At 37.9% G+C, this 23,833-nt stretch overlaps 2 protein-coding genes across 4 annotated transcripts in view; both read left to right on the forward strand.

Annotated features, from left to right (window-relative positions):
• CYB5R4 (cytochrome b5 reductase 4) overlaps positions 1 to 3,657 on the forward strand; it is a 31,166-nt gene extending 27,509 nt beyond the window's left edge. Inside the window, exons 15-16 of one of the 2 annotated variants that reach the window (XR_004589777.3) lie at positions 1,213 to 1,351; positions 2,111 to 3,657. Coding sequence is in view for 1 of the 2 variants with exons in the window: in XM_034408917.3 (XP_034264808.2) it covers positions 1,187 to 1,351; positions 2,111 to 2,165 (220 nt within the window). In the remaining variant the exon portion in view is untranslated. Of the gene's footprint in view, positions 1 to 1,186; positions 1,352 to 2,110 lie in introns of both variants that reach the window. The other variant, XM_034408917.3, reaches the window with a different exon arrangement.
• A 2,480-nt stretch (positions 3,658 to 6,137) lies between these two features.
• Positions 6,138 to 21,938, forward strand: MRAP2 (melanocortin 2 receptor accessory protein 2). 2 transcript variants are annotated; one of them, XM_034409221.3, is made up of 4 exons: positions 6,138 to 6,334; positions 18,532 to 18,668; positions 18,781 to 18,880; positions 20,749 to 21,938. In XM_034409221.3, exons 2-4 carry the CDS (start codon positions 18,539 to 18,541, stop codon positions 21,113 to 21,115), a joined length of 597 nt encoding a protein of 198 aa, XP_034265112.2. In that variant the 5' UTR covers positions 6,138 to 6,334; positions 18,532 to 18,538; the 3' UTR covers positions 21,116 to 21,938. The 2 variants fall into 2 exon arrangements, with proteins under 2 accessions (XP_034265112.2, XP_034265111.2); XM_034409220.2 differs by lacking the exon at positions 6,138 to 6,334 and adding an exon at positions 6,350 to 7,262.
• The last annotated feature ends 1,895 nt before the right edge of the window (positions 21,939 to 23,833 follow it).

The raw sequence follows: 23,833 nt of genomic DNA on the forward strand, positions 1-23,833 counted from the left end.
GTGACCACATTCTATGTCTTTTTGATATCTCTAACATACAATATTTTAATTCATTTATTAAATTTGTTTGCCGCCCATCTCACCACAAGGTTATTGTATATATGCTGATACGTATATAAGCATAGATACAATACAACACATATGCTAGCTAATAGCTATGGTATTCTGGGATTGTCTATATATACACTGAGCTAAATAAGTGAATTGCCAATGTTGGGTGAGGGTAAGGCTAATAAGAGCGGATGATTACCTTCTCAGGTATGCAAAAGTAACAGGTTCTAAGAACTGAATGTTTATATTAAATTTAACAGTAGAACCTGTTACTTGAGAGCAAAGTTCATCACTTCCACAGTATGTTCTAAAAGTAGACCGCTAGAATATTTGAAAATGATTAGTACTTCAAATAAATGGCTGTCCTAGCACATTATTTTAATAATCAACTTTTCAATGGGCATCCAGACCTTTTGTGACCAGTCATTCACTCTGATTGGCTCAAGGAAGAGAATAAATGTTTATGGAGATTCTCAGTCATCCAGGTCATGGTTGTCCCAAAGGTGCTTTTTCAAGAGGCAACTGAACTTCCTTGTTTTTCTTTGAAGACGTTTCGCTTCTCATCCAAGAAGCTTCTTTTTCTCTTGAAAAAGCATCTTTGGGACAAGGAAGAGAATAGGATGCATTGGTCTTTTTGATGTCCCTAAAATCTACTTCAGATTACAGACTCTAGTCTAGAGCAATGTAGCAGTGTGAAGAGAAAAATTATTTGCCTTTTAGTAGTGATCTCAGCTCCTTAGGCCGATAGAAGGTCAACTCTGGATCCAACTTGTTGCATTATTGTGCCAGTAATGTAGAATATAAAGCAGAACTATCCAAGATAAGTATGCTGATTCACTTTACTGGAAGTACAGATAGTCCTCATTTAGCAACCACAATTGGGACTGGCAACTTGGTCATTAAACAAAGTTGCTCTAAGTGCTTATGGTTTTACTTCAGGATTTCTTTGGCTTTATGGACCTGTGAAGGTCCTAAATATGAGGACCTTCATTGCCATCTTAATTGCTGATGGTCACCATGCAAGGCAGTTGCTAACGGAGAACTACCTTTTTGTTCTGCATGAATTGGTATATGGATTTCTAAGCATTTGAAATGTGCATTTTAAACATTGGTGTCTTTAATTACTGTTTCTCAGGTTTGACATTCAGTTTGTTCTCTCAGAGCCAAAGAAAGAATGGCCAGGCAAACAAGGAAAAATCTCCCTCTCTCTACTTTCTGAATTTGTGAAAAGAAGTAAACATGAGTCTAAAATACTTATATGCATTTGTGGCCCATTGCCATTTATGGAACAAGGAATACAGTAAGTGAAATGGGAACAGGATATAAATACTGTTCAACTGCATATTTTGTACATTGCATATTTTAAACACTTGAAACATTCACTCTCATGCTTTATGTGAAATGTTTTGAGCATAAGTAGGGAAGAGTACATTAAATAAATGGACAAATTGCTTAAGCTCCTGTTTGAATCATTGTGGGTTCAATTGCATTTTATGGGTATTTTAACTCAGGTTTTGTAAGTATGTAACCTCCATACCAGAGTACATATGAACATATGACTTTTGTTAATTGTTGTTGTTTAAGCCATGGCTCATTGGGCAAGTCATCTTTTGCCACATAAAACCCTTAGTCTGACTGGCCAGATTGATTTATATTTACATTTATCAGTATGAATCAGTAATTAAGGCTAATAATCACTGGATCTATTTTGAAGCAATTTTCAATAACATTTGGCACCACTAAATTAATATATGACTCAGAATAGAGTTCTAGTCATAGACTGTGTTTTTAAAAGAACTACATTTATAGTTCCTATTGAACTTTGATTTAGTTTTCAATTGTGAAACAGGTCAAATAAAAACTTTAAACAAAATTAATATAGTAAATGTGATAAATGAATTTTCTCTTCTTCATTCCATACCTTAAGAATTGGCATGCCTGCCAGAGTATACTTTTAATAATCTTACAGCTTGTAAGGAAATAAAAACAGACTTTTACATTACTTTTTTCACACAAACTAGATTGGGGTTAATTTTCCATTTAATACATTTTGTTTCAGGTTTTTGCAAACCCTTGGACATTCGGGTAATGACGTACATTGTTTTACCACATAACAAAAAGAGAATATCGGAACTCCTGTACATGTATTTCATCATCATATTTATTACTTTCATTCGAAGTTCAGCAAGAAAATATTATGCATGAATAATGTTCATTTTAATATAAGTACTTGAATTCTGTATTCTCGGTCAAGAAATAATTTTATATTCTGCTTATTTGTAATTATATTTATCTTTGCTACAATGTGAACTGAAATATTTTAGATAAATTAGCTCATTTTATATGCATTGAGCAGAATGAACTCTAACCTCCAACGAGTAAGGTTTAGTAGCATTCCTTTGCACTGATACGCACCAGATACCTTTTCTTAAGTTATAATTTTGTTACTGTAAAACTCCTTACTGGCAATATATTAGAAAAGTACATATAAAGTGGTTAACTCAGGAAAAAGATTGATTACAATATAATCCTATTAATATGAAGCTCTAGTGTTACAAATGTTAGCTTTGTGTTCTTACTCACAATACATAAATTTTATATAATGAATTACTTTTTGTATAAGACTAATAAAGCAAGGAAATATTAATTAAAAAGAAATATTTGTAAAATTTCAGTCTTCTGTATTGACTTTAGGAGATTAAGAATTGCTTAACATCCCATATTCTGGAAGGATGGCTTTCTGAAGCTAGGTAGTCTTCAAAGTCAGTCTTCTGGAGAAAAGTTGAAGAATTTATTTTAAAATAGTTCGCTCTGGAAATATTGATCAGGAAACTCTATTATTGTTTGTTTGTTAGATTTATATCCTCCTTTTTCTAGGAGCTTAAGGCAATGTGTACAATGTTTCCCTCTTCGACTTTTCCACAACCACCACTCTGCAAATGACTGAAATTGGACATGAACCTACAATATCTTGTTTCTAATTTAACATCTTGACGACATTGGCCTTCTTTTCTGAAATATATTTAAGATTGTTTTGTATCAAAGTATGGAAAAATGTATAACAGGGTCAATAAAATACCGATTCTAATGCTATAATTAAAAAATTGGAAATATCTAGGAATAAAACTTAGCAACAGTAAAATGGGCAAATGTATGCCTGTAACCACAATGAATCTATAGTTGTATTTCTCAAAGGGAACCAGTTTTTACTGAATTCCATATCAAGGTTCTTCCTTCCCCTTGAGATCCCACTTCCTCCAGATTGTTCCCCTCCTCTCTGGAGGGAGAAACCTGGGATATGTTTCAAGTTGCTGTAGCTTCCTTGACTGAAAAAGGAAGAAAATTGAAAGTTTTTTCAGATTATACTAAAATATTTGGTTTCTTTTCTATTGTCAGAGAAAATCTATTAATATGAAAAGGCTCTTACAAGATTAAGGGTGTTGAACAAATTACAAAATAAAGAATTGGCTTCATATATAGGTTATCAAAGTCCAATTGTATTTTTTAACCGTTGTTGCTGCACCTTTGGGAGGTGCAAACAGAATCCAGAGAAAGTGTGAAGCACCTTTTAGCTGCATTGTTATAATAAATTCAGCTTTCTCAAAAGTTCAGTGTATTGTTTTCATTTTTCATTTGTATTCATTTTGGAGTTTGGATTTCTAGAGGAGTTGTGGCCATTAAGTTTACACTACAGCAGATCGGGGAATTTGATGGCCTTTGGGCCACATCTGGCATTTTGGATATCCCTGTCTGGCCCGCATGAGGTCAAATGGAAGTAAGATAAAATGTAAATAAGCATGCCGCAGGGGGCAGGAGAAGAAGCTGAATGTGCTGTTCAGTCAGCTGGTGAGAGAATTTTTTTTCTGCATCTGTGGCAGAAGAGCAGCAGCTGAGTTAAAATGGTCTCTGCAGTATCCCACCTTCTATCACTGATAGAAAATGGTAATAGTTAAACACATTAATACTCTCTGACTTGAGAGAAACAAAGACACGTTTTAAGAAACTTAAGTTTGCTCCAGATGGAAAAAACATTACAGTCAAACAGGATGTATACACAAAAATGTAATAGAAAATTAAGGGGGGGGGGAGTTGCTGTGTATTTTATCTTTAAAATGTGTGTAGTCCCATTAACTTAAAATGGAGCTCTCCTTATCTAAAAGAGGAATTCTTAGAGCTTATTTTTGAGAAAACTGTAATTGGATACAAAGGTTTGGGATACAAAAAAAGGGACATCCAGGGATGGTTGTAGAATTTTATTCATTCTCAGTAATACTTACATTAAAGCAAATGCAAAAAAAAAAAAGTTTGTGTTATTACTTGACAATTTAAAATAGCAATGCTGTGGGCACCAATGAATAGAACATTTTTGATTGTAATATTATAAACAATTCAGAGAATGTAGCTAAATTTAATAGAGAAGGTATTTAATGAAGATACACTATTTATACATCTTAACTGTTGAATTTAACTGCCACACAGTATTGTGATAACACACAAAAGCTGTAGAAGGGCATTAGATAAGTTCATGAACATGGGTGTGGTTGCCTGAAATAATAACCAAAATAACTTTTTACATTCAGGAAGACCCTGTCTTAGGTACCTGATTCTGAGAATTAGGAACAAGATGAGAATAATAACTTTGTGTTTGTGCCTTGCTGGCAGTATTCTCAAATAGCTGGAAACTTGCATTCCCCCCCCCCCAACATCAACTTATATTATCACTGTATCATTCCCAACATAGATCTTTTTTTCCCTTTGAAGAGTATAAGTGCAAACTTGCTCTGGAGTCTCCTGTTGTCATAGTAACATAGACAAGTGGAGCAAACCACTGGAAAATTACCTGCTTATTCCAGAAATATAAAGGATGTGGATACAATTCCTCCTTCAGTGGAATAGAAAAGTCAAAGTGAGATCATTACTTAGAAAAAAGAAAAAGATGTACAGCTCTCCACAATGCTGTGCAGCAAAGGGGGAACAAGCTTGTACATACATTTTTTTCTTAATATAGTTTCCAATATTGCATTTCCTTTTTCCTCCATCTTAAATAGTTGAACTATATTAAAGTGATGTCTTGCAGCTGCAAAAGGGTACTGAAATCTGCAAAATTCCATGAGACATTCAAAAGACTAGAAAATTGGATTTGGATCAGTTCTGGGTGTCTCATTATATACTAACCATGTTAGCCAAAGCAACAATACATTATACTGGTACTATCACTTCATGTTTCTGTAACTCTCCCCTTATTTATTCAGTTTATGTGCTGAATAAATATTGAGGGAAGTGTGGCTGGAATAAATTGAGTGTGGTTTTAAAACTGGAGGAAGAAAGTTCAATAACCTGTACTATGTTGATGACACTACTGATAGCTGAGAATGCAAATGGCCTGCAAGCTCTAACAATGAAAATTGGAAAAAAAAGATGTAAGCTTAAATATATAGAAGCCCAAAATAATGACAATAAATATGACGACCAGCCTTTGAAATGAGACTGCAGGTTACTGACGTGACAGATAGCTTTTGCCTGTTAGAATTGGCGGGCGAGAAATAAGTCATAGACCGGTACCGGATGCTGTGATGTCTCCATACCTACAAAGATTAGAATTGTGTGGACAATGTTTATTTCTGTGACCCCATGGTAGCAAAAATGGGACTTTGAAAAAGCATGATAGAGGATGAGGCTTTCTTACTTGTGTTGGAAAAGACTTCAGAAACTGACAAGAAAACAAACGGATCACAGAATGAAGCAATCCAGAATTCTCCCTCGAGGCAAAAAAACGACAAGGCTCAAAAGTATTATCTTTTGGGCACATTATGAGAAGACAAGGCTGCTTTGAGAAGTCCATAATCCCGGAAAAGGTGGAAGGAAAAAAAAAGAAAGGATGACCAGCAGCAAAGTGGATGGATTCTATCTATCATTTCATTATCTTAATTGCCAAGTCTAAGGCCGATTGCTGGACTTCTCGTCTTCATTTTGGGTTACAACTTTTACAGCTTCTTCTATTGTTTGCCCCCCCGGATCTGGGCTGCAATATCCGGACTTCCACTAGAGGGCAGCTGAGAAATGCCGCAGGAAACTCTAACCGCCTCAGAGGCGCCGGCGTTGGCTGCGCGGTGGAAGGCGACAAGGCTGCAGCCGCCTCCCTTCGGCAAGTCCGGCTCTGCGGCGCGGCGCGGCGCGGCGCGTCTTATGAATGAAAGCCGTCTGGCGAGTGGGCGGCGGACGGTGGAGAAGATCGCGGGAGCGCGCCTGGCGAGTGGAGGGAAAGGAGGGAAAACGTGGGAGGGTAAGTGCAATCTTCTCTTACGCGTGAAGGAGCAGGAGAACGCGCAGCCTTCGTGCAAAATTGCAAGGGAGAAACTGTGATCGCAATAGTCATTCGCTGGGAGACGTGAGAAGGCGGCGAGATGCTCCGGTCATGTCATCTCAGCGAACTTGGGATCTCTTTAAGGCGATCTTTGAAGGGGTGGCAGCATGATTTGGACACTTCCACCTTCCTCCCCCACCCTTCGTCTGTCTGATTGCCAAATGATTTTGTTTTACACCTTTATTAGGGGGAGGTGGCTCTGTTTTTAAAAGGCTCCAGAGAGGTTACACAGATGTCGCCCTGGGTGGAAGGCGGTGGTAGGGCAGCGTATTGGTCCTGCTAGGGGGAGGTTTTGTGTGTGGACAGTTATGCGGGGTGGCTTTATGCAAATTGTTCCGGTGTTAGAATAGATACTCAGTTTGGGAATTCTGGAGATGTAAACGAGGAAGGAAGCAATATCTCCCCATCTCTCCTGAGGTTGATCTTATCCACTTGGGTGGTGTGCTAGGGAAGGGGTGACGTCTCTGTGCCACTTGGGTTATAAACTGAAGTTGCTGCCGATTGAATTATGACAGACCTTTATTTAGCATATTTTCCCGTTTTTCTGGTTCTTCAAACAGATTCTCATAGATGCATACAAAAAATAAAGGTATTAAAACTATGGCATACAGCTTTAAAAAGTATATAATGCCCACGATTAAACAATCAGATAAAATGGGAATAATAGCAAAAAGCAAATTTAGGAAATGTTAAAGATAAAAAGCAACAGGCCATAGTTTTAAAAGACTCAGGCAACCGAAAAGGTCTTACTTAGTTTTGCACCAGGAGTCTTTTCTAGGAACTGTACATCTTGTCCTCCCTTTTAGAGTGAAGTGGACTTAGAGAAGAACTCTGAAGATCCTAACAGGTAGGCTGGTAAATGGAGAACATAAAAACAGCCTTTCAAGGATTTGAAGCTGTTGAGGGGATTGAACTGTGCAGTATTCAGGAGCAGATTGGTAGACAGGGCTCTTGGGTTTTTTTTAAAAAAAAATTGGTTTATAATATAAAATACAAAAATACAAACACAGATAGTAGGCAAAATAAGGGAGGAAAAAGGGAAGGGAGAAGTGTGGAGAAGAAGGAAAAAAAGAAAAAAAGGCATTGACTTCCAAGTCCCTCTGATGCAGTAGAATAAGACAGTAAGATTAAACCTCAACTTTTTACTTTTACAAAATAGTATAATAAACTAACCATTTCTATAACAACAAACCTATCTAATCAGTAAAACCCAAAATCAAAGTTTCATTTTTTCCCACCTCAAGCACAAAGTCCAGAAGCGGTTTCCAAGTAGAAATAAACATACTAATTCCTAAAAGTTGGAAATAGATGCATAAAGGAAGAGGGAAATATCCAAGATCTGGTAAAAGATATGTTGTTGCGGTAATTACTATAATGTATTTTGTGTTGCACAGCTCTTTGTCCATCCTTTGCAGCTTTCTTTTTGGACAGCATTTTCCTTGTTTCCTTTCATGTTTTGCCCTAAACCAAGTTTGAACAATCCCAAGGGTCTTGCTTCATGCGCTTTGCTAAAGCATAAATCATAATGGCCAGACAAGCTATATTACAGCATGATGTGGGAACTCGGCAAGAGTTCAAAATGCCACATCACTTTTAAAGAAGTTGAAAGACAAAATGATTTGGATCCATTTTCAGAAAATTCAACCAGTTCTAGTTATCTTCAAACAATTTTCTTGGCATAATATTTAGTCCCTTCAAAAGAAGATAGAACAGATCAAGTGAAAACATTGAATATATCTTCAAAATGATTCTGGAAAATATACAACAATATACAGTAGTGGCTAAAATTGTGGAAACCTTTTGGGAAAAGTGTATTTTTGGGGTTTGATGGCTAATAATACCACTTTTTTTTTTTTTGAGTTTCAAGATAATCATATTCCACTGCTGGAATGGCCTGGGAATAGCCCAGACCTTAACCCAATTGAAAATCTATGGAGCTGACTAAAGAAACTTGTTAGTCAGAAGCAACCCAGCAATAAAACCCAGTTAATAGAAGCAATCATTCAATCTTGGTTTCACATTATAACAGCTGCAGAACTAAAAGACTTGGGAAGACATTGTAAGGTTGTAATTCATGCTAAAGGTTACCCAACTAAGTATTAACTGACGTGATAATTTATGTATATCTTGTTTTTTCTATGGTGATAATTTTTGTATATCTCATTTTTTCTATGTGTGTCACTTTTCTTCTTTATACTGTAACTGCTATTTTAATAGCAAATCCTTCAAAAAAGTTATTCCATTACATTTTTGATTAAATTATCTTTCCATTGATATATAATTTTATGGTACTACTCAAAAAAAGTGGTGTTATTAGCTAGTTTTAGAAAATACACTTTTCCCAAAAGTTTTCCACAATTTTGGCCACTACTGTAGTTGTACGCTGTGCAATCACTTTTTGAAATGGGCAGCTGTATAAATGGGACTAATAAACAAATAGTTTTCATCCTTTTTTCTGGTTTATCTGAATTCAGATGGCCAGAGTGCAAAATCTGGGATGCAGTGAAATTTCAAGAAATTGTAAAATCCATCTAGAAGTTGTAACACATTAATTTGATGTCAAATTATGTTGGTTTCTTAGAGAAAAAAAATTAGAAAGCCACGAAACAGGTAATACTAGGAGCAAACCAAAATGTGAAAGAAAAGTACTGGAGAGAAGGAGAAAACAGAAGGCCTGAAAAATGCTTACCAGATGTGTCTAGACTACAAATCTGATGATCCTAGGGACTAACACATCATATCTGGAGATCACACAATCTGAGGACGGCTGATGAACAGGATAGTGCTCCATCTGCAAAATGCAGTTTAGGTAGCGTTTGAACAGCTTTATTGAATTATTTGTTGCTAGGCTCTAAACAAATTTCTTATGGCCTCAAGCAGTGTTAAAATGTATGTCCTGTTCTTTTTAGCCTCTTAAATTTGGAGAAAATTGAGGAACAATGCTTTTAAAACCTTGATTTTCTTTTTTTCCTCTCCTGGATACTTCCCTATAATGAGTTTATTCTGCAATGTTTGTTCCTTGACTTTTTTATTGCTATGCTTTAGGTTTAGAAAGCTTCTTCCTCAGGGCCTAATTAACGCATATTGCCAGAATATTTTTTTTTTCTACAGTGATCTTTCAGATGACACAGAGATCTTCACGTTAACCTATCAATTTATTGCTCCTGTAACCAATATTTTCAGTTCAGTTTCACATTCTTTCCTGCTGCTTGGTATTTGTGATGCCATTCTCAACGATGTAACACAATATGGTTTCCTAGTTTAATTCCTCCTTAGACAGGTGGCATAGCCTAATTCAGCCATGTCATTTGGAAATGTGTGAATCATAAATAATTTAACTAGAGGAGAATAGTGGAAATGAATTTGAGAGGTGCCTTCCTGTCTTCTAGAAGGAACTAAGCCTGAGTGTTTTATGTCAGCCAAATCTTGCATTAGCAACCCTAGGAGGGCAAATTATTTCTTTGCAGAATAAAGTGAAAACCTGAAATCAATGTGGTTTGATCCTGACCTTTGATACATCTCTAGTTTTATGCTTTATTCTGACATTGTTGCGACAGTGTAGCAGTAGCAATTGGGTATGTAGAATTGGAAAAAAATAATAATGCTAGATATATGCCATAAGAACAGCTCAACGAAAGTCCCCAAGAAACATCTCTTTACCGACAACCCTCTCAATTTAAGTGGATGGCAAAGTTTCCAGATGTTGGGGATCATAGCATGACTTCAACCCAAATTCAAAAATACTTTAATGGTCTGAACCCTGAGAGATTTGGTAACCTCATTTCTTGTGCAAAACAATTCATTTAAGAGACAGGTTCTGAGCAGAGCAAACAGAAGTGGTACCATGTGAACAATTTGTACAATAAGCACTAGGAGAACATAGAGTTGCATAAGAGAACAGGAAGCTGGAATTAATTTTGTTTGGGAGATGTTTCCGGTTTTGGACATTATCCTGTAGTGCCAACAACCCAGCACCCCACAGTAAGTGAATCTGATTGTGCATTTAGAGTTGTATGTGAAAAGGAATAAAAAACAGAACTGGATGCTATAGCAGTTTTTAATATGGTTTTAAATTAATTAAGCTGGATATAAAGGGGAAGATGAAAATATTAGGTCTGGTCTAAATAAAATATCCCATCATCTTTACAGAATGGATTGGAGAAGCTTTCTCCTTACTTAGGAGATTTCTACTATCTTCGGTAGAGCTTGTATTTTTTGGTTTTTGAAGGTTTGCTGCTTTGGATCTTACATTATGGCTACAGAACAATACTAAATACAAAAATGGAAAGGGTTTTTTTTTTTGGAAGGGGCAGCATAGAACCTTAGATAAAAAATAACGCTGGTAGATATAAATTTAGGAAATAAAATCAGAAAGATTGGGTGAGGCAAGGCTACAGAGAACTTTGAAGGCAAGCTTAGCAGTGTTGGCAATAATGACATCATGCTAATTCATTTCATTTAGTTGTTTTTAAACATTTATATCCCACCTGTCCTCCATACAGGTTTCCAAGGCAACACGTACTTAAGCAATAATTGGATTGAGTCTTTCCCCTCACTGTAGGTTTATCAAAAGAATGATTGCGGGTCAGAATGTTCCAAGCGTGGGCGGGAATAACTCATATATTAATGTTCATGCTTTCATCAAAAACTCAACAAATGTATTTCTTATCAGATCGGATGTAATAGCTTTATATTCTCTGGCAGAACCAGCTGTGGGTGAAAAGCACTGGGGGAGGAAGCACTGGTTCTTGAATTGATTCAGCAAGGGTCAGTATGAAGTCAAGAATCAACTTTTTGTATTGCTTCATGCCTCTGTTGTTGGCTGAAACAAATTAAGAATCTGAGATTATTACCTAGTTGTGTCAGTGAAACTTTCTATAGAAAATCAAATATGTTTGTGGCCAACAATCCCAGTTTGCAGGCCAAGCAGTCTTCCTTGAGTTGTTGCCCTGCAGGATTGTTTTGAGAGTTGAAATCTTAATATATCTGGAGTAAATCAAGTTGAGGAAGGCTGCCCTGCAACTTCAGTGGGTAGGTGCTGAATCAGCAAATCTGTGGAGAAGAAACTTCTATGCTTCAGCAGCTTTTCTGTCATCCAGGAAAGAAACTGAACCTATCATAAGTCCTTAAGTGTCAAAGAAAGAAGCTTGTACTCACACATTTCAAAAATAACAGACAGCACACCTCTGCCAAGTGGAAGCTGCGAAGCAAGGTTCAGATCTCAGCGAAGCAATCTTAAAGGGAAATCGAGATTAGCACCTTGGAGAGCTCCATGTGAAGCTCGGTTTGCTAAATCATAAAAAATATTTTAAAACATGGACAGATTAAAGAAGCTGTTACAACACAAGTACGCCTCCCAAATCAGAATATTGAAACTGAGAACAAGATACAGTTCAAGGGAAAAAAGCCAAAGTTTTAAAGCAAATTCAAAACAAATACGTCAAGATCAATGCATTTTATGATAGAGGAAAGGAAATTTGTGGCTAAAGTCTGCATTTTAATAAACATATTCATCTATGGTCTGTTAGTTGCAGCTTTCTACTTTTTTAATTTGAAGTATGAGATAAAATTCCATTCTCTCCCATGCCACTCATTAATTGATGAAGCAGTTACCCTCTTTCAATAAGCTATTGTATTTTATTTCATCAGCTGCAAGTTAACAATGAGTAGAAATACTGTATTTCTACTTTAGGGAATTATTGTACTATATAATTAGCCATATTATTGGATAGTTAATCCAAATTAGCTACAGTACATTAAATCTGAAAGACAAACTTTAAGCAATAATCATATATGGAATTATACATTAATTATATATCACTTAGGATGTCTGAGATTTTTGTTTCTGAGAAATCTGTCTAGACATCTATTCTGAACTTGGTTTCTACATAGATACCTAAAATGTTTTCATAACGTTGCATTTATAGGAATTAGATACCTATTTGGATGTGTAAATTCAGAGAGGATAGAATAAAACAAGTGGGAGCACTAAATAACTTTTTGATTGGAAGGCTGGACCAGTAATTTCAGAAATAGAATTATCTTTACTGAAGGACCTACTCAAGTTTCATTTTTTCTTAAATATGTAAGACTTGTCTAATGTAAATATTATTCAACAAGTCTCACATTTTTAAGGAAAAACACTTGCAACAGACAAGTGGATATAGAATTTTAACTGTTTATTTGTATAATGGCATATCATATTTGATTTTTTAAATCATATTTTTCACTTTCTTGTTATACCACTTTTACGTGTATTTTTTATTCTCTTTGATACTATCACTATCACTGTTTATCACTATCACTATTATGTTTCTGAATTGTTTTTTATTTGTTATTAATTAAAAAATAAACGAGATTTTGTTTTCCATCTTTGTCTATTGGTGCATGTAATTGCAAGCAATATTCTCTTTCATTTCTTCTTTTCCTCAATGAACGCTGCATATGCACTGAATCCCCCAAGTGGCTTCATTGAGTCTGTATATTTAATGGTTGGCTTGATTCCCCTTTTTAACCTCTCTTTTGCACCTCCTTCCCCAAATAGATGGGCTCTTTTTTATGCCTGGAGATTTGACTGTGGAGTTTTGAAAGATACTTTTGCATTGAAAGCTTTTAACAGGGCTGCATCATAGCTGAGCAACTACAATTGTTTTATTATGATCTGTGTCAGCTGGACGTTCTTTTTTTATACCTTGATCACTAAAACTTAGCAAATTCAGCAGAAATGCTTTAGTAATTTTATGATTCATAGCAAAGGAAAAAGTGCTTTCAAAAAGGAACGTAGCATTTTGGATAGCTATTTTAGGAAGAATTATTTATTCTTTCCTCTCTGGTGTTATTATTGCAATATCTACATTCAAATTAAGCAATCAACTTTCTCTCTCTCTATATATGTGTGTGTGTGTGTTTGTGTGTATGTGTGTGTATAGTTGATATAATGGCATATGGAAAAGTTGATTTTGATCATCATCATCATTGGAGGGTGATGTATATGCCTAATTTGAATCTTTTCCTTCCTTTTAATAACCTCTATAAATAAAATTTAATAAAAACACCAATCTAGAAACAGGAAGTATTGCACTGCCAGTTGTGTGAAGAAATGAAATTTCAAATATTTGAGTCTGTGAGTTGACCTTTCAAAGTTATCAGATGTTTTTGAACATGCCAATACTTATAAAAGATTTCATCCTGATATTGTTATGTTTGGCTTCCAGTTGGCTAAATTATATGAACAAGCCAGAGTCAGCCTTTAATATCACCAAATCAATTCCTCACTCCACCACACAAGGTATGAGCCTCTTGTCCTGCTCTTTGATCTTTTAGAGAATCCAATAGAAGGTGAAGGCAGAGAGAGTGCACACTGTGGACACAGCAATTAGATTGATTAGAAAAAGCACCCACAATATTATACTCATTAATCTTATGCTTCTTAAGAACTCTGAAATAGACGTTAATTAGGTTGTTTTTATAGCCCACTGTTCTTGCTCAGTCTTGAGGCAATTATTACACACACCCCCACTGGAACTTAAAAAGAAAAACGTGGTCCGTAAGAAACTGTGGCTATATATTTCAAAACAGAAAATAGCTTTGTGATTTAAGAAGTGTTTCATGAAAAGGGTTGTAGAAGGGGGTATTTCTTATTGAACAGTTTCTGGTCTTAATGCCTAGAGCAGTGATGGCTAACTTTTTTTTTTTTTTTTGATTTGATTTATATGCCGCCCTTCTCCGGAGACTCAGGGCGGCTTACAATTTGTTAAGCAATAGCCTTCATACTTTTGTATATTTATACAAAGTCAGCTTATTGCCCCCACAAACTGGGTCCTCATTTCACCTACCTTAGAAAGGATGGAAGGCTGAGTCAACCTTGAGCCTGGTGAGATTGCAGACAGCTGGTGTTAATCACAATGCTTTTAGTCTGCTGAGCCACCAGGCTTTTTGCCATCGTGTGCCAAAAGTGCGGGGAGTGCAGGGTGGTTGCACGCGCGTGTACCCACACCCATAATTCTATGGGCCCTGCCCTCCCCATGCATGCACACCCGACCACCCCGTGCTTCTCCCGCTTTTGGCATGTGATGGCACGATGGACCCGGTAGGCCCATTTTTTGCCCTCCCCAGGCTCCAGAGGCTTTCTAGGAGCCTGGGGAGAGTGAGAACAGCCTTCTCCACCCCCACCCCCCGGAGGCCAGAAACAGCCCATTTGCTGACTTTCAGTGGGCCCAGAAGGCCCAAAAATCAACTGGCCAGCATATGCATGCGTGCTGGAGCTCAGCTAGGGCAACGCTCGTGTGCCCACCAGTATGGCTCCGCATGCCACAGGTGGCATGCGTGCCATAGGTTCCCCATCACAGGCCTAGAGCAATAGGTCTCATTTTAATAATGTAGGAGGGATCCTTCTGAATCGGAGCAAAAGCCAGCTCGGTATCCTATTTCCCATGGATAAATTAGTTTGTGAGAATCCCACAGCAAGGACCTGATGATAGTAGTATCCTCTATTTGACCTCTAACAACTGGTCAGGGGCATCCAGAGAAAGCTGAAATTTCCTCAAAATGACCGGATGTGCATTGTGATGTCACATTGCAGGTTCAGCCCCTTGTGTAGTTACATGCAATGAACAGTCCATCGCCTTCTCCCCTTTTTCACTCTGCCATGGTCACTCATGCAACTGTCATTGAGGGATACAGTTAGTCCTCAATCTACAAGAGTTAATTTAGTGACTGTTTAAAGTTAACAACAGCATTGGAAAAAGTGACTTCTGATTGTTTTTCACACCATCTTTGAAGCATCCTCATGATCATGTGATCAAAATTCAGATGCTTGGCAACTGGTTTATACTTATGACGGTTGCTGGGTCCCGGGGTCAAAATTCAAATGCTTGGCAACTGGTTCATACTTATGACCGTTGCTGGGTCCCAGGGTCACATGATCCCCTTTTGTGACCTTCTGACAAACAAACTCAATGGGGAAGCCAGATGCACTTAACAACCATGTTACTAATTTAACAACAGCAGTGATTCACTTAACAACCGTGGCAAGAAAGGTTGTAAAGTGGGGCCAAACTCACCTGACAAATGTCTCACTTAACTGTATAAATTTTGGGCTCAATTGTGGTCATAAGTGGAGGAGTACCTGTAAATTTCTGACCTTGAATTTTTTTTTAAAAAAAATAATAAAACCTCTCTGGCTTGTTTTGGCAACTGTATCAGTTCTTAATTGCTTTTCTTTTGTCTGCCATAGGCTTCGAATCCTCTAAGGTAGAAAACAATGCAGATTTCATTCAGATTTCAATGTGCCAGGATTGGCAAACAAAGACATTGCTGAGCTTGCTGAATTACTCCCTCCTCAGCCTTGCCCCCTGTTTCTTAGGAGGCTGACAATGATTAAAGAGAAACAACAGAGAGGGAGAAAAAGGATGGGTATTCACCTAGAGTGGTAGCTTTATTTGTTAAACAGACCAGGACTAGTCTATATAATAGGTCACAGTACTTAAATGGAAAACCCAAATAATAGAAAAATAACTTTTGCTAGGGTGTTTCATCATCAAAGTGTTTCTCCTTGAGTGTGCCTTCTATTGATGACTCTCAATATACATATTTCTTTTACATATATTTCATTGCTTTAGATCAGGGGTGTCAAACTCACATTGTCACGGTGTCATCATGTGATGACTTTTTCCCCCTTCGCTAAACCGGGTGTGGGGACGTGGCCAGCACATGACACATCCGGGCCGCGAGTTTGACACCCCTGCTTTAGATATTTAGGCGTTTGTGAATTTCTGAAACTTAAAAAAACCCCAAACCTTTGACATGCTTTGTTAGCTTGGTTTATATTTGGGAGGTGGATCATTGTGGCCTCATCTCACCTGAGAAGGAATCTTATTTCCTTTAAATTGCCATTCTAGCTCTGGTGCCATCCCATACGGCAGTGTAGATTAAGCTCAGGTGCCAATTTTTATAATGGTAGCTGCTGGTAATAAAGAGTTTACTGCTTGTTGTCTGGATAATATATTAGCTGTCTTACAGCCTCTGATTGTGGATGAGGAATTGCCATGATTGTTAATTATTTGGTTTTGGGTAATGCTATTTTTCATCTCCTGATTATTCTTCCTCGGCAAGAATCCACAAATGAGTGTAAATTTCTGACTCATTCCTACAACCTTCTTCTCACGGTATATTGTTCATATGCTAATTAATGAGGATTCTGTTTTGTATATTCAGACAAGCACATATATACAAGGGGTCTCAAATAAAATACTGGGTGCCATTAAAGGTAGCAGAAAATGAGGTGGACAGGTTGAGTTAATAGACCACAATCCTTAAGCAAATCCTCTTGACGGAATCTTATTAACATGGGTGGGCATTGCAGAAGTAGCTATAGGAACAGTGTAAGGCCACATGAAGGCACAACTTTTATTTATTTTGATAAGTTATATGTAGCATATTTTCCAAAATAGATGTGCCATAGTGACACAGATACAGGTATATTTAGCAGGCTGTCATTTAGATTTCCTTCGTCGGATGGCATGAGTGACCCTGTATAAGGGCAGGATATGATTAGGTGACTTTCTTTGGGGGTATACGCTTCCAATATATACAATGAAAGAAGCTGTGTCAGAAGCATTGAGTGAGATGGGTGGTTCAAAAATGTGAAAAATAAATAAAATAAATGGATTCTTACTTCGCTTGGGTATAGTTTTATTCTGCAAAAATGCATTTTGTTAGAATATAAGGACTCTCTCTTTGATCCAATCTGCTCTTCCTCTTCATATATTTTTCTCAGAGGTAGTTGAGTTGATACATAGCATTGAAAAAGACAACTAGTAACTATTCCCAAACTGCAAGTTGCTGTAAGATGCTAAAACAAGGTTGGCAAAAGAGGGCAAGATGACCTTGTATGTGGAGAAGTGGGATAAGGAATCCGTGAAAGGGAAAGGTTGAGATACAAGAAGTAGCAATGCTGTATCAAAGAGGAAAGATGCCTAGAGAGAGGAAAACAATTATAGATTTTTCTCCAGCACTTCTCTTCCACCGGAATGGCTTCCACTTGAACCTGTCTCTGATGAAAACTGTGGAATAGATAATGAGACTGCATGAATGTTCTGAGAAGATTGTGTGAGATCTGGTCCTTTTCTGCTTTCCTCTTCCTTCCACCTATGTCCTTTTCTCCTCCCTTGCTGAGCATTATAATCGCTTATCAAATTTCAGGAGCCCAACTTTGTAACTAGAAGATTTGATGATCTTCTAGTACTGGGGGAAAAAAACCCAATTATCTGACTTTGCATAGTCCTTCATTCAGCTGTAAGTGAAAAAACAGCAAAATGGAAGAGGAGAGAATTGCTGTCAGGTTTTCTTTTCTTTTTTTTTTAAAAAAGAATTTTTTATTTATTTTTATTTCTCATAAACATACATAAGTGTACAATCTCTTATCATACGTATTATCTTTTAACCTTCATATTAGTTCATTATACTTGACGTTGCTCTTCTACCATTCCATCTCCCTTATTTCCCAACAACCCTTCCTCTTCTTCTCCCCTTTCCCTTCCCTCCCTTCTTCTATCCTTTTCTACTTTCTTCTTTCCTCCTCTCCTACCCCTTCACTATTTCCTCTTCCTTTCCCCTACTCCTCCCCTCTTCCTCCCTTTCTAACCCTCTCTCCTACTCTTATTTCCCCTTCTTTTCTTCTTCTCCTTTCCCCTTCCTTCTATCCCTCTCTCTCGGGTTTTCAAGATTCTGTTATTTTATCTTCTGATCGTAGAGTTCCAACAATTCTTGTGATGGTCTCTTTTCTGATCTGGTCTAGTTTGAAGGGCTGATGTAAATTCTTCACAACTCAGAATGAATATGGCGTTTAGTTTTATATGTTGAGTGCTGGTCTGCAACTCACATTGGACATAAAATTGACTTTTGGAATCACCTGTTCTGTAGCTACGACATTGCTAATTTTAGCCATGTGAGCAATAAACTGGAAAGTGTAGGTAAATCCTAATCTTTGCAATGGGATAGGATTACTATCAGTCATTGAAAGTGGTAGGTAGAAAGATGAGATACTATAGGATAAAGCAGGTTGACATTGAAATTGCTTTATTCAGCAAAAGCTTATCTCATTTATGTATTGTCAGGCTGGAGATGACGGAACATCACTATATTTCCAACAAAACATCCCAACATGCCTTATTATCTCATTCTGATTATAACTGGGAATATGAATATTATGAATATGGCCCAGTTTCTTTTGAAGACCTCAAGGCTCACAAATGTAAGTCTTACCTGGATGCTTTATGTGTCCAAATCTTCTTTTGCTCCTTCTCAATGATAAATTTTAAGATGTATACTTTGAATTCAGTTTCCCCACCCCTTCTCCATTACAGATTCCATTGTGATCGGATTTTGGGTCGGCCTTGCTGTCTTTGTCATTTTTATGTTCTTCGTGCTGACCTTGCTGACCAAGACCGGAGTACCACACCAAGAGTAAGTCCTGCTGCTGGCGCTGAAAAACCATCATCTCTTTTAGCTGAGTATTTTTGAGCAAATGACTCAGGGATTTACATTGCCGTGGACCAAACAGCCAACTTGTACTGCTATTTAAGAATTACTCCAAAAAGTATAATAACTGCTAATGCCAGAAATGCTATGTGTTCACATTTAAATCTAAATATTTCGTAACAAATGTATGTACTTTGTTCTACATGAAAATGTAAACATTGCCCTCGGTTATTAGGATTTATTGAAACGCATTACTGATGTTGGAACAGCTGAGCGAGAGACACTTTTCACCCAGAACACTAAGAATTGCAAATTGATAATATTGGAGAAATATTATCTATTTTCAGGACCCAGGTAGTCCTTAATTACCAACTGTAATTGGGACTTGGAAGCCGGTCACTAAGCAGTGCAGTTGTAAGGCATATCATGTTGACGATGCTGACTTACAGTAGTAGTTCCAGCAGTTGTCATCTTTAGGCAAATCCTGAGCAGTCAACAGCGTTCCACAGACTTGATCGCCATCTGCAATTTCTTGCTGGCTTCCCCATTGACTTTGTCAGAAACCAACAGGGGAAAGTCACAAATGGTGATTGTGTGATTGCAGGGGCCCTGCAACAGCCACAATAATAATAATCTTTATTGTCACTGTACAACATATGTACAATGAGATTGATGGAGTTCCCTAGTGCAACTATGAAGACCTGTGATAAGGATTTCTCATTGAGCTTTGTCAGAACTTTGAACGGTCCCTGAATGAGCATATGTTAAGTGAGAACTACTATTTAAAATAGGACATGTTCCTATTTTAGTCGCTTTCTAGATCGGGACTCGTTACGCACAGTCACTCATGCCCTCATCACCTCTCGTCTGGACTATTGTAATGCTCTCTACATGGGGCTCCCCTTGAGGTGCACCCGGAGGCTCCAACTGGCGCAGAGTGCGGCTGCGCGGGTGGTTATGGGAGCAACATGGAGCTCCCATGTAACACCTCTCCTGCGCGAGCTGCACTGGCTCCCGGTGGTCTTCCGGGTGCGCTTCAAGGTTCTGGTTACCACCTTTAAAGCGCTCCATGGCTTAGGACCTGGTTACTTACGGGACCGCCTACTACCATCAACAGCCTCCCACCGACCAGTACGCTCCCAGAGAGAGGGGCTCCTCCAGGTGCCGTCGGCCAAACAATGTCGGCTGTCGGCCCCTAGGGGGAGAGCCTTCTCTGTGGGGGCACTGACGATTTGGAATGAGCTCCCCCCAGAGATACGGAGGATTCCGGATCTGCGCACCTTCCGCCGCGAGTTGAAGACGCTTTTATTTCATCAAGCTGGCCTCGCCTAAATCTTCTCCCTTTTAACTGTAAATTTTAAATTTTTAATGTATTTTAAAATTATGGGTTTTTTAATTATGGGTATTAATTCAGCCAAATTTATTTAATTCATTTTATTTGATTTTAAATTTTGTATATCTATGTGTTTTACTACATGGCTGTGCACCGCCCTGAGTCCTTCGGGAGTAGGGCGGTATAGAAATTCAATAAAATAAATAAATAAATAAATAAATAAATAAATAAATAAATAAATGTTTAAGTTCATCCTCAACCAGGGAAGTTCAGTGAGTGACATTTTGCGCCAATCTCTTCATTTTAGCAGATTCTTAAGTTACCTCACAGGATTGTTGGGGGAAAAAATGAAGGGAACGTAACATGGCCGCCATGAGTTCCTGGAAGAATGGCAGTGAATAATTCCAATTAATTAACAAACATTAATAAATATGTTTTGGCACTTCCTGTTTCATACTGTGCACCTAAATGACACTGTAATAAATTTCTTATCCATTGTTCCTCTCTCTTTGTTTCATAGGCGTATAAATTCTTCTGAGAAAAAACTCTGCACAAACAACTTTGTAGCTGACTTTGGACAGCCGCTAGATTCTGAGAGAATTTTTTCTCAGCAACTGTTTCTCCATTACTACATCAATGAACTTGAGGACACAGATAGAACCAAGCAGTGTCACAAGGTGCCAGTTATGGACACTAGCATCCACTTCCAAGAAGTTATTGAGAACGGTGGACGACTGGAAGAGGAGCTGAACTGCCATACAAAATTCAACATTCCTAACTTTGTGAATTATGATTCTCTGGGTGAAGATGACTTGTTAATTTCTGAGCCATCTATCATTTTGGAGAACAAACCAGTGAGTCAAGTCTCTCGCCAGATTCTTGACTGAAGAATCTTGAGCAAAATGTCAATCCTTGCAGCTGTCTTTGGATGTCCATTAAAAGAGAATACCCTTTTTTCTTGTATTCCCATCCCATCTTACCTTTATAGGTTTCAGGACTTTGGCTAATGAAACATGCTTTAGTTTAGTGCATGACATGGGATTGGTTTGGAATGCATTTCCTTCTTTAAGGTCTCACATTTTTAAATTTACACATTTTGTTCTTTAGAACAGGGGTCCCCAAACCCTGGGCAGTGGCCCACTAATGAGCCTCAGCCTGATCGGAATTGGGCCGTGGAAGTGGTGGGCAAGCATGCGCATGGCTGGAAAGTTTGGGGACCGCTGCTTTGGAAAAACAAGTTTGAAGTTGCAGTGAGATTCTGTTAAACTCTATACAAGGAAAAGCATTCTATCAACTTCTATGGAGACTATAAATTCCACAATTCTCATAGAACATATGTGCTGAATTTAAACAGGCTAATGTCAAGGTAGAAAACAAATTCTGATGTCAAAGAAATTGGGTGCAGTCATATTCTGAAATAAATCACCTCACCATTACCGATTTAAACCCTGTATTAAATGCTTGCATTCACTCTTCTGCACTGATGCAGGTAATGTTGCTGCAAAGTAGCATTTATAAAGCACTGTGATGTGATGCGGTCAAATGTCTTTATGAAATCCGGTTTTCAATGTCTTGAGAGTCATATTCTACTTTATAGGAATAGATGGATGTCTGTTACTGTGCTTATCACCCATTATACTGTACCAGATATTCCCAACAAGAGTGAAACTAAGAGCAATAAAACAAAGATTGTACTTATTCCGGAATACAGCTTTTGCCTTTTTATTAAAAAAGAATAAGAAACCTAGATGCATAATTATAACTTACAGTATATATGTTTCTCTTAAATCTGATGGCTTCAAAAGTACTTGATTTTTAGTTATTTTTGCAAGGCCGCTCAAGCCAAGCAGTAGCTTAGTTTAAACTGGGATTTGAGTTGCATTGCATTTAGCAGTTTCTAAAACACCAAGGACACCTCTACTCACTTCTATTAACTACATTAAGTCAATGCTTTAGCTACGACGCTGGGAGGGTTGAACAGACCTTTCCGCCCCGCTTATCCCCAACAATTGGGTTCCATTCTAGGCAATGTCTCTCCTCTGGCTGGTCACTCTATGGGGTTGTCAGTCAACTCCTTCCAATATGTTGCTGGTCACTATTCTGGGGCCTGAGCCCCATTGTGTTTTGTGAGGCAGTTCTCAGACATTACATGGATTTCTTCAACAACATTGATAAATAGTAGTATGAGAAATTGATTCTGGCAGAGAGGTGATATGTTGTCTTTTAAACCATTCATTGGTAGACAAGTGAAACAGCGGTTATTTCCTTGCATGTTTTACTTGTTCATCCCATCCATTTGGAGCTGGAGTGGCTTGTAGCTTGAAGTGGCCTGGCATTCAATTGCTTAAATCATCTGCGGCAAAACCCTTGAAGTATGTCTGTTATTAACTCCACTGGTGAAAATAAGTGGTAGAGGCATATAATGATCTAAAAGCAAGGAAACGGAGGGACAGAAGGCAGGGGGTGATTGGTGATGGTGGGAAGGGGAAGGCAGGGTCCACTGTGGTTTTTAATATCAAGTGTGAAAAACCAGGTCCGTACATGAAGGCTGAAATAAACAGATTTATTGCTAAAAGCTTATGCACAGGTAACTTCTCAAGCAAAGATCAGTACGCTTGTGACTATGTAATGATTTTTAACTGATGCTTCTTTTAATTCCTCCCCCTGGCTCTGCTAGCCTTTCTCCCACAGTTCAATCTCTCATGGAAAAAGTATAGCAAGGAATAACCCCAAACCTTTTCCTAACAACAGAAAACAAAAAATAAGGAAAAAAAACCCACTGAAATTCTTTTGTCAATTTTTCATGTTTTTATTGTAAGCTGCCAAAATGGATAGCATATTAAGTGAACAAACAAACAAGAGGGATAATTCCCCCCTTCCCCGATCCCCTCCCTTCTCTTGACATCACAAATGGCTACTGGACTTCCAGATTAGAATCCTATTATGTTTTTGGCTTGTTGACATGCTCTTAGTGGCTCTTGCTAAGTAAATGCTGGTAGAAAGTATCTCTTTGGATGGTAAAATATGGGTGGCCCCATCTCCTCATCAGTATTTTAAAGGGCAGTGAATTGCTTATTGTAAACAAAAAACTCCTGCACTGAGCAGGAAGTTGGACTAGATGACCTTGAAGATCCCTCCCAAATGTATGATTCTGTAACTGCTGGGTATTGTTTACTCATGCAAATATAAACCATCAAAGACCCACCCATGAAAGTGGTGCTTGCTCTCTGATTGTTGGAGCTAAAGAATTCCAAAGAAAGTCCAGTTGCCTCTTGAAAAAGCACCTCTGGTACAACCATGACCTGGATGACTGAGAATATCCATAGACACTGAGCTAAAGAATCAAGATTGGGACCAACCAGGTAGACAGAAGACCTGGCAGGCATTGTTGCCACAGCTTGACATCCAGGCAGTGGTTAGTCTGGCTTCATAACCAACTGGCATCACCCAGTAGACAAGGAGCAAAATGCTACAATGTGGAATTGCCCTAAGACTACAAACAAGTGGAAGTCAATGACACTGCCTTGGAAACGTGGTACTTACGTTGATTAAATAACATGCCCAGAACGCTGATCAATAATGAAATATGTCACATTTAGTCATTA

The sequence above is a fragment of the Pantherophis guttatus genome, chromosome 1 (assembly GCF_059756535.1).
Source record: "Pantherophis guttatus breed Tessera chromosome 1, ASM5975653v1, whole genome shotgun sequence".
NCBI classification, from domain to species: domain Eukaryota; kingdom Metazoa; phylum Chordata; class Lepidosauria; order Squamata; family Colubridae; genus Pantherophis; species Pantherophis guttatus.